The sequence below is a fragment of the Vigna unguiculata genome, chromosome 3 (assembly GCF_037176805.1).
Source record: "Vigna unguiculata cultivar grain cowpea cultivar isolate G323 ecotype 2 chromosome 3, ASM3717680v1, whole genome shotgun sequence".
NCBI lineage: Eukaryota > Viridiplantae > Streptophyta > Magnoliopsida > Fabales > Fabaceae > Vigna > Vigna unguiculata.
In genome coordinates this window covers 54,112,211-54,124,388 of record NC_140794.1, presented here as the reverse complement: position 1 = coordinate 54,124,388, position 12,178 = coordinate 54,112,211, and the positions used below count along the sequence as shown (strand labels likewise).

The window sequence follows — 12,178 nt, the reverse complement described above, 5'->3', positions numbered from 1 at the left end:
GGAATCAAATGACCAAGGGATCCACTCCTTAATCATGGCACTCCCTACATGACAAGCCACAACCATCCAAAACCTAATTTTAAGCCTTTCCCCTGCCAGCTAAAAATATTCTCATCTTCACACGTCATCATCTACATAATTATTATTAATTTTAGTTCACAAAATAAAAGTAGTGATCATTAACTAAGCTTATTCTCATTCAAATATCACTCCAATTGCATTCCTAATAGAATATATAGGTTTCATTTATTTTTAATCCAAACAGAATCTTTTACACTAATCTCATACATGCTCTTCAATTCTTTCATCATCAGCCAAAATACCATTAAGACTTAACCTAATTCAACCGTTTTCGAGACGAGATGTGCAGTTATTTATATTATAAACTCGTTTTATCCTGAATTAATATAAGAATAAATATTAAATTGTAATTATTTTAGTAGTAAAATTGAATTTCAATTCAATTTTATAAAACTGACTTATAAGAAACTGAAGATGAGGTTTGCATTTAAATATATATTTTAAATTTCACTAACAAAAGTATTTTTTGGATGAATTTTGTTAATATGTTTAATTTTAGGTTTTATGCTTAATCTACTTGCTAATTTTTTAATGAAGTATGATGATATGATCGTTGGCACTTAAGAAGCCGAAGAGCAGTATATAAAGCAAGCATCCATTCCAAATTACTTCCACCATCACAAGCAGTCTTCTCCTAAGCATTAGCAGTTAGCTAACAAAATTTAGCATTTGCTAGTGATTAGGAAGACAAAGACAAGGCAGTAACATCAGTTTAAGATGGGTTCCAAAGCTTGTTCCTCCCTCGCTATTTTCCTCACACTCAACCTCCTTTTCTTCTCCCTTGTCTCTGCATGCGGTAGTTACTCATGCCCCGGTCCAACCCCAAAACCAAAGCCAACACCCAGCCCCAGCCCCAGTGGGTCCTGCCCCCGTGACGCACTCAAACTAGGTGTATGCGCCAATGTGCTGAACGGCTTGGTCAACGCCACCGTGGGTCAACCACCAGTTACCCCTTGCTGCACCCTTCTCGATGGCCTCGTTGATCTTGAGGCTGCCGTCTGCCTCTGCACCGCTCTCAAAGCAAACATTCTCGGCATCAACCTCAACCTTCCCATCTCACTCTCCTTGCTTCTCAATGTTTGCTCCAAACAAGTCCCACATGATTTCCAGTGTGCTTAATCATATCATCTTTACCTACTTTTACTTCTGGATTTCCTTTTTCCTCTGTGTGTGTTCTAATTCATTGTACGTGCATGAGGGTTAACTTCTCGATCCTCCTTATTATTCCCTTCAGTTGCATGGTTAGAGTGTTGTTGCAATAAGTGTAAAGTTCCTCATGCTATTATTTCTGTAAATCGTAGCCTGGGAACCAAACATCATGTTAATTACTTACTTGTTTCAGCCATGATTATATTACAATAATCTTTTCTAAATTGGTTTCTGCCTTTTCCTTGGCCCACTGCTTCACCAGCAACGTTAAAACAAATTCAGTAAAAATAATTAACGGAAAGCGGAAAGCAAACGGAACACACTTAACTGCCATATATATGGATATATTAAGATGACATAATCGAGAATCGGATGAAGATGCTGAACATAAGAGACTCTATTTGGGCAACAAGTTCTGCACCCTGGAGGGAAATTAACTATCATTATCTAATTATCTAATATATCATTTGCATTACTCCTAAATTAAATTATTGCATGTCTGAAACCATTGCGCAACTTGTATGTCGTTTTTCACCCTTAAGGAATCCGAACACAAAACTACATATTGGGCACAAAAACAAGACAAATAAATTAATAAACTACTTCATTACTTTATTAAATTATTGTGAAAAATAGATCGGATGGGAGATCCAACATATGTAACTACGAGCAGAATAACTGTTTTTGTAATAATTTTGAGTTTCATTGACAGCGATATTGACACTTAAAAATATTGTAGACAATTATCGTTTTATCGTTATAGTTTCACTTTTTTTTTCTTCTTACAAATACATGTATCTAAAAAATACCATACAAAATCGAATAACATTGTACCTCAACTTGTTCAAGAAATATTTCCTTATAATTTAGTCTTCACGAGTTAATTGGCTGACTATTTTAAAGATATAAATGGTATAATTGTTCCCATTATATCAACCGAGTAGTAAACAAGTTTGAGTAACATTTTTTACTTTTTTTTTTAACTTCTGAAAATGCATTATTAGTGAATAAAACTATATTATGCAGGAGCAATGTTTTAGTATAGGCAACTACTTGATCCTCCCTTGTTGATTAAAACACCAGGGTGATTCTGAAACACCGTTATTACCACATGACTATAAATCACCATAACTAATTAGGTTGTCCTTACTATTTATCCAGTAACTTCAAAATTGGACTCCATGTGCAAATGACACTCACACATCTCATACAAGACTCATCATATGAGAGACAAGACAATGAGTTCATGATAAATTCTGAGTGGAATGAACAATTCATACATAATAGTTACCATTATTTTGTATAATTAAATTATTTTTGATTAGATCATGGTGCAGATTAATTAAAGGTGAATATTGGGTGTGGTCATGGTTGCGTTTTGTTTGGGCAATACTGTACATTACTTTCACCAAGTCTATGACAACTAGCTTTTCTTTTCAATTATGGGAGCACTATTTGTCCCGTGACACCCAACGTGGATAAACTAGAAAAAGGAAAAAAAACACGCTCTCATTCAACAAAAATATCGGAGGAGTGGATTTCCTTTTCCCTTTCATGTCGCACTTCATACAAACCCAATGATTCCTATTCCCAATATTCGATCAATACAACCAAAAAGAATTTATGAGACAAATCACGTGAAAAATGAAAGTTCGGTAATAAATATTTTATTATGTGTATTAATAAAATAAGGGTTAAATATGTTTTTATCCTTCAAGTTTAAGTAAAATTCAAAATTAGTTCTTTTTAAAAAATTTTGACCAATTTAGCTATTATTTTTAAAAATACGTGAATTTAGTCCTTTTAACAAAATTTTGTTAAGTTTATACGACGTTTCAAGCACATTTCATGATAATATTTGAATTGTTTACACCGTTTGACACATTTTCGCTTTAATATTAACTTAAATATTATCATAAAATGTATTTAAAATGTCGAATAAACTTAATAAAATTTGGTAAGAATGGTTAAATCCACGCATTTCTAAAGATAAATGACTAAATTGGTATAAAATTTTAAAAAAGAACTATTTCTAAAATTCACCTTAAACTTTAGGGACCAAAAACATATTTAACCCTAAAATGAAAAATCAATAATTATATGGAATGTTTGAGTCAAGATCGGGAAAGCATTCAATATTTATCTTTTCTTTGGCCTTGAATCTTCTACTATTTATATATTGTTTTTTAGGTTTTAATTAAGTTTTTGTTAATCAACTCAATTCTAATTTTTTTATTAAAAAAATTATATATCTATCTATAAATATAGAAAATAGAGATATAAATAATTTTTTTACCACGTGTTATAAGAAAAATGAAAAAAAAAAATCAAAATTCAAAACAAAAGACAACTACATGACTTTATCATGGGGAAGATATGTGGTTTTCTTACCACACAAAGCATGACACATTAAACAATTGACGTTTGTTCCAGATTTAAAAACAGAACTAATATTTTCTTCTAGTCGTACATTATTTTTATATTTTTTCTTTCTCGTACTCTCAAGTTGTCTTTTTCACGTAGTAAATACTATCTTTCGTCTTCCTTTCCACCGGATTACAAGTAGAGATGTCAAAAAAATCCGTACCCGTGGATATTTGCGGATAAAACTTGCAACGGGTAGAAAACGGATATTAAAAATAGATATTCGCTATTCGCTACCCGCGGGTACGGGTATTTTTGATATCCGCATGTTAACGGGGCAGGTACGGGTATTATAGTATCCGTACCCGTGGATACTAGGGATGGCAATTAGGGCCTGGCCCGCGGGCCCGGGCCGCAGGCCCGCATAAAAAACGTGGGGCGGGCCAGGATAGTGAGCCCGCAGGCCTGCGCAGGCTCGGCCCGCATAGGCTCGCGGCCCGCAAGCCCGCATAAAATTAAAAAAAAAAAAACTTGCACTTGTGTATATTAATTACTTCTTTTATGGACTCTTGTATTAACATTTTAAATTCTTGTATAATTGGAAAAGACAAGTATTATGTAATTTTTAATGTGCTAAAATTTAAAGAATACATTGTGTATGTCATAGTATGAATATGATGAAAATGTTGAATTATCAATTTACCATCAAATTCCCCAAAGTCTTTACTTAATTTTGTGAACTTCTTAAAGTTTTCCAATTTTTAAACATTGAAAGTTTTATCATAAAAAAATTAAAAAATTAAAATAAAAAAAAGCGGGCCGGCCCGCGGGCCAACGTATATGCAGGGCGGGCCAGAGTATGTGGCCCGCATAAAATGTGTGGGGCGGGGCGGGCCGGCTCGCGATGTGCGGGCCTAAACGGGGCGGGCCGACCCGCATTGCCACCCCTAGTGGATACCCGTACCCGTTAAACTTTAATTCAGAAAAATACCTTTATATATATATATATATATATATATATATATATATATATATATATATATATATATTAGTAAAAAACATTATGAGTCTTTATTCAATAATGGTGGTCGGATTCTTACCTCACAATGTTAGAAGTGAGATTTAAGCCTAACTCAACCCCACAAAACTAGCTTGTAAGGTGAGGTTTGCACCTCACTTATATAATATGAATTGGCCTTATCTCACAACGAAGTAGATTACTTTCAGATACTGTGGAGGTATTGATGTGTTTCCAAGACTGGTTATGGACCAACATGAAAGATAATGAAATTAACACTTTTACTTAGATATTTTAATTAAGTGATTGTTAGAAATTTTTAATGAACTTCTTATGTTTTCAGACTCTTCTAGAATAAAATTGGACAACATTAAACTTTATACAATGTTGCAAGAAGTGGACATTGATGAAGTTAGTAATTTCTTTAATATTTCATTCAAAAATAAACTACAATATAAATTGTTAGTGCTTTTTTATTTGTTTGTTTTTCAAGAATCATTCGGAGAAAGGGAACTTGTTAATCCAAGCACTAATTATGGTTAAATATTTGTTTTTTTAAATATTTTTGTAAATACCCGTGATTATGAAAAAAATAGACGAGTACCCACATAATGGATACCTGATGGATATGGATACAGGTACAAAGCGAATATTTATCCAGCGAGTAGGGTACGGGGAGTTACTACCCGCATCCTACCCGTCCCGTTGTCATTCCTAATCCCAACACTCTTTTTCTCACTTTTTTCTTATACAAGCAGGAAAAATTTATTCGTAAATTACAATAATAGATAAGTCAAAAATTAATTAAGGTTTATATAAAAGTCAGAAATTAATTACATTTTGTTTTTTATTTTTTTATTTTTTTATCCAATTTTCTATACTTTATAGATTTATTTCACACATTTATACTATTTAAAACTTTTTATGGTGTATTGCTATATTTTCTAGAGATCTTTTAGGCTTTAAAATATAAAAGAAAAAACATACTACAAATTTATATTTGTTGACTTTACGGACAAACATAGATTTACATACGTTGTTTATCATGTTTACGTCAGTTATATATGTATCGAATGTAAATTTACATATAATATTTTATTACCTCTCTCACAGGACAGTTATGTCTTTTTTAACTATTTTATAGAATTTGTTAACTAAGTTTTCAAATAAATCAAATAAATTTGTATCTTGTTCTAGTCACTCCACTTAACAAGGAATGTACAATTATTTTCCAACCAATATAGATTGAGCTACCCTTGAAGGCATAAAAAAATCGTTAAAATTGATAAATAAGTAACCATATGTAATATGACTATGTTAAAACAATAATTGATGCAACAGGAATAGTTGTGTTTTATAATATGTAAAAACAATAATTTATGCAGTGTGTAATATGTAAGGACAATAATTTATCATCACTTACAAATGTGATGTAAAGAACTATGACAATAATAAGGCAATAATATTAGTTCCACCATTACCATTGCACAAATATGGTACATATGAGGTTTTAGACTACAAAATTGTTCAGGATATGTGTATTTTACATAATAGTTTTTTTTTTTTTTAAACTACAATGTTGTTCTAAGATGTGTATTTTTAAAATGGTCAAATCTTCATTGCTAAACATTCACATAATGATTCTTTTTCTGGCATCGGAGAGGTATTCTTTATAACAGATGGTAGTGATCGAACTCAAAAATAGACAAAAATAGACAGTGTAATTATTTGTTCGTCCATATATATATATATATATATATTTTGGGTTTGAAGGTTAATTTTCATCATAGATAATAAGTTATGTTTGATGTGTTATTCAAAATGTGATATACGGATTTAATTATGTATATTTTTTTATAATAACTAACTAACTAACTATATATATATATATATATATATATATATATATATATATATTTATAATAACTTATTTAAAGAAATTTTATGTCCACGACACTAAAATGTGTCACGGCAAACAGAATTAACTTTTTCTTCAATCCTTTAATATCATTTAATATTATTATAGGTGTTCCAATTCTGTTACCATTTTAAGAGTTATATTTTACTTAATAGTTAAATTTTAATATTTTATGCCAAATTTTAGTAGTTATTATTATATATTATCTAATTTTATTTTATTTTAATTTTACATTTTCCCATTATTTTATTTCTATATTATTTTTTTTCATTTTTATAAATAAAATATTTTTATAACTTTAATAATTAATTAATTAGAAATTAATTTAGAACTTAATTAAAGTGTCAGTAATATTTTAGATACTAATGTTTATAAATTTGTTACCATAACAACTATTTATTTTTGTTTATAAATTTGTTACCATAACAACTAATTATTTTTGTTGTAAATTATTGTCGTATGTTATTTAATGTAGTGATTTCTCACTTAAATATCACTAACTCGATTATATGATTTGTGATATTAATTTTGTATCCCCAAAATTTGAATACTTTTGGTGATGGTTTCCAAATTCTAAAATTATATTTTTAATATAGGAAAAAAATTAAATTTATATCCAAAACTAAATTTGAAGGATTAGAATTTAATCCTAAAGACTGACATAATTAAACGTTTCCATAAAATTTTAAAAATCTTTTTTTAGAAAAATAATTGTGAACATATATCTTAGCAATCTCATCTGACAATTATAAAATTAACAAAAAAGCACAGACAAAAAAAAACTGTCTAAAACATATACACAGGTGAGGTGATGAACTCTCCCAATTGATAACGTAAACCCTGTCGGTGCGTGTTCGTTTACGTTATCCGAGAGACCGCAGAGGGAGAAAACAAACAGAGCATGAATAAGTGAATAAGACATTGCAAAGAAGTTAACTCGAATCCTTAACTCATTACAAGAAAATTTAAAAGATATGCGCATTGTAATTAAAGCGTAAACCCATACACATAGAAATGCTGAGTTATAACATAAACCCTGAAACCCTAATAGGAAGGAAAGAGACATACATATTAATCTAGTAGTGTAGTACTAAGCAGTAACAAACAAGAAGTAGCCATGAAGTAGTGTATGCATACATGCAGTGGTTCAGTACAGAGGTGGACAAACAAAACCAGGTGGAGGAGTCTTCCCACAAGTGATCAAAACTTGAAGTGCAAGAGGTAAGAAGATATTCAGGTTCAGAAGCTTAGCCCGAATAACGGTGCAGAGACAAATAGCAGCTTCAAGGTCAAGCAACCCTTGTATTACGGGGCAGCACACGTTCTCCACTGGGTCCCCTATCCCCACATGCACTAATCCCCCAAGCACGTCCAAGCAAAGTCCCAATTTTAGGGCATCAATTGGGCATGTCCGATGCGGCGGCGAGTACGGCGGTGAGCTTGGTGGAGGGTAAATCACCACCGGCGGGGGCACCACCGGAGGGTTGATTATGATCGGTGGGAGAGGAGGGGATACTTTTGGATTGCCTCCGCCGTGATGCGGTGGGTGCTTGGGGTGACGTGGCGGAGTGCAAGAAGGAGCACATGCATATATTGGTGGCAAAAAGTTTAACATTGTTATTTTCAAGATGAAGAACATGGCTTTAGCTTTTGATTTTGGAGACATGATGACTTTGGGGTTCTAAATTCTTCTTGTTGCTGTTCTATGTATTGGGTTTGATATTCCCAGACGCGTGAATATGTTGTATATATATGGAGTCTGTGATTTAACTAAGCTTTAGCTGAGAACAAAAATTGAACCCGGTGGTGGTGAGTATTACACGCGGCAGCATGTACATAGAACATCGTCCACGAAGGCTTCTTCTAAGCGACAGATAGAGAGAGAGGTGATTGAAGTTTTTGGAGTTTTGTTTGGGGGTTTTGTAATTTCGAGAGTGACTCCGTGACTTGTTCAGTACAATCCGTGAGCTGCTCAGAGTGTGAAACCTGTGTGCAGTCTCGAACATTTCCATTGTATTTTCACATAATTTGCTTGCAATATTCGGCCTCTCTGATTCTTATGACACAGCTCTGAATATGTGACAGCAAGAGGTAGAGAAAAGGATGAATCACAGTAATCATTAACACTAATCATCACAATGTGAGGTGTTTTTTTATGAACACAATTATACATACATATTAATGAGTTACTCTTGAAAAAGGTATTATGCAATTTCTCTTATAATTAAGGGGAAAGTTTTGGAGGATGGAACAAAGCAGAACTTAGTTATATATGACATCTCACAGTATATATGTTGCTGGTATATAAACAATTCAACCTTATGTTTAAAATTATTTTGTTTCTAAACAAAGAGAAACGTGTATTTTATATTACCTATTACAATAATATAGTCATTTAAAAAAGTAAAGTTTAGTATTAGTAAAAGATAAAGGGTAAAAAGCTAAATGTGAAGTGGGTGAAAAAGATCATAGAGTTTCAAATTAATGGAACCTCTGAACAAACTATCAACAAGATGGATCGATTTAACTAAATTCTTTGGGTGTAAAAACTAAAGCCGTCAAAATGGTCGTTTCACCGATCCGACCTAACCTTTAACCTATTATGTCATTAGTGAGTCAATTCAACTTGATTTATTTATAATTGAGCTGAAAAATTTCAAATCTGACCCAACCTACCACAGGTTGGTGGATTAAACGGATTGGCTCGCTAGTCCACTTAATTAAAAAAAAAATATAATTTTTTTTTCTTAAGTCATAAATTAAAATTCGGATTAAAATTTAAATAAACTTCAATACAATCTAGATATAATCCAAAATGATGTTAAATTCCAATACAAATCACAATTTTAAAAAAATTAATATCTAAGATCAAAGCATTTTTGTAACTTATCCAACTATAATATTAGAGTCTTGAATGGATAAATCTACAATATTTTCATCTCTTGAAGCATATTCTTTATCCCCATCTATTTGGAGTTGAAATTAGGTTTCCATTTGCCAACCAACTAATGTGTTTAGCTAAAAAACAACCCAACATTATAAAGTTCAACATAATGTGTGTGACTATAGGGTTGATGGGCCAACCCGACTCACCACAGGTTCAATCCGGGTGAACCTGGTTCTTGGTGGGCCGGATCAAAAATTGACCTGTACTAAAATTTGTAAAAAGATTTCAACCCAATCCAGCCCAAACCTGTGGCGGGTCGGACGAGTTCTTGATCAAAACTCATGAGTAATTAATTAATTACTATTCAACACAGCCCACAACTAAATTTATTTATTTTAACTTAATTAGTTTTCAATTATTAATTATTGAATTGTATTTTTTATTAGGAATAACTAATATATAAATAAAAGAAAGACCGAGACATTAGATATACTTGTGAATTTTTTAATATTAATCTCTTTTTAGAAGAAAAAAACATACCACATAGAGATGGCAAATAAACCCGTCCCCATGGGTATTGCCCGAATCCGTCTCCGTTTTGACGGGGAATCCCCGCATTGACTGGGTATGGGTATGGGTATGGGGAATCCCCGACTTTTTCAGTTGGGTATGGGGATGGGTATGGGGATGTACATAAACCCGCCATAATACCCGTCCCCGCCATATCTCCATTCTCGTTTAAATTATTAAAATATTCATAATTAATCAAGTAACTCTTATATATATATATATATATATATATATATATATATATATATATATATATATATATATATATATATATATATATATTTTTTTTTTCTTTTAATTATTTCATTTGTCATGAAACTCATTCTCATCTCCAATATATTTTTTATCTTATCATAACCTTTATGTAATTATGTTAAAATGATGTATGTTAATAAAAAAAATATTATGCCTCACATTTGAATATTTATATTATTTTTTAATATTTTTATTTATTATAAATTTTCCTTTCACATGAGAATGTTTATACTCTCAATTTAAGGTAATATAAAAAAAATTCTTTACTTATTATTATTATTATTATTATCAATTTTTGTTTAATTTGAAGAACTCTTTTGTTTCATTAAAATAATTTTCGTTATTTTTCAACCATTAAGTATATATGTTGATATTTGAAAAGTTTTCTTAGTTCTCTAAGATATTTTTCGTCTTATCATACCTTAGTTATACATTTGATTTCCTTTGTGTGATTTTTTTCGATAGTCTCTCAAATTATTTCTAAAACACACATTTGTTAGTTTTTTAATATTTTTATTTATTGTTTTTATTTTTATCATGTAGAATAATATTTCGATATATTCTATCTAATTATTTTTTATTTTATAACTCATTATTAATCATAATGTAATTTTTTCACTTTAAATTCTGTTTGAAGTGGTTAAAATTATATATATATATATATATATATATATATATATATATATATATATATATATATATATAATGATATTTAGGAATAGTATATGATAATTCACTACAAGAAAAACATGAAATGGTGACTGATTTAGTCAGTAACCCATATCAGTCACTATTTTTCGTCATTGGTGGTAGTAGTTGATTTATTGTCTGAATCAATGACTAAATTAGTGACTGATTAAATGATCGAATCGATACTTGATTTAGTGACCAATTTAATTACTAATTTATTTGTAATTTAATGACAAATTTTTTGGTCACTAATGATATTTCTATTTAATTTTAACCACTTCAAACATAATTTAATAATTAGTTCTCTAAGGTATTTTTCATTTTATCATACCTTAATTATACATTTGATTTCCTTTGTGCGATTTCTTTCGATAGTCTCTCAAATTATTTCTAAAACACACATTTGTTAGTTTTTTAATATTTTTATTTATTATTTATTTTCATCATGTAGAATAATATTTCGATATATTCTATCTAACTATTTGTTATCTTATAACTCACTATTAATCATACTGTAATTTTTTTCACTTTAATTGTATAAATAACTTTTATTTACTACAATATAAAAATTTAATGTGATTGCTATGAATATTTTTTTGTCACTATCCAACATATATTGAAGTTCAAAAGATACAAAATCTATGTCAAAATTTTATTATTATGTTTATTATTTGTTCTTTGTGTCATTTTGATGAAGTGATGTATTATAACTTTTATTAGTGTATAAAAAAGAGATTTATTATAATTTAAAAAATTGAAGTAAACAAACATTTAAAATATATTTTAATTTGAATATTTGTTTTCCTTTTATTATTATGTTTATTATTTGTTTTTTGTGTCATTTTGATCAAGTGATATATTATAACTTTTATTAGTGTATAAAAAAAAGATTCATTAGAATTTAAAAAATTGAAGTAAACAAACATTTAAAATATATTTTAATTTGAATATTTGTTTTCCTTTTATATTTTTTTGAAATATTTTTTAATTTTATCAACTAAGTTCATCAATGTTGTAGTTTGCAAATTTAATAAATGTTTTGGTTCACATGAAATTTTATTTGGTATTCTAATATAAAATTTAAACAATTATAATTTATTTTAAGGTATTTGGCATCGAAGAAAATCCTCCTAATATTGAATATTTCATAATATTATGTTTTCTTTACCGTAATTTTTTTCTTTTATAAAAAATATTGAAGTAGTTAGAACACGGGTACGGGTATGGGTATGGGTACGAGATTATA

The 12,178-nt window shown here is 29.8% G+C and overlaps 2 protein-coding genes across 2 annotated transcripts; one reads left to right on the top strand and one right to left on the bottom strand.

Moving 5' to 3' along the window:
• The first annotated feature begins 682 nt into the window (after window positions 1-682).
• LOC114176500 (putative lipid-binding protein AIR1) lies at window positions 683-1,454 on the top strand. The gene has a single exon (XM_028061562.2). The coding sequence runs from the start codon at window positions 799-801 to the stop codon at window positions 1,198-1,200; it is 402 nt and encodes a 133-aa protein (XP_027917363.1). The 5' UTR covers window positions 683-798; the 3' UTR covers window positions 1,201-1,454.
• Window positions 1,455-7,462: 6,008 nt separating this feature from the next.
• On the bottom strand, window positions 7,463-8,272 carry LOC114177399 (cortical cell-delineating protein-like). Its single transcript, XM_028062724.2, has one exon. It carries the CDS (start codon window positions 8,194-8,196, stop codon window positions 7,678-7,680), a length of 519 nt encoding a protein of 172 aa, XP_027918525.1. The 5' UTR covers window positions 8,197-8,272; the 3' UTR covers window positions 7,463-7,677.
• Window positions 8,273-12,178: the final 3,906 nt, after the last annotated feature.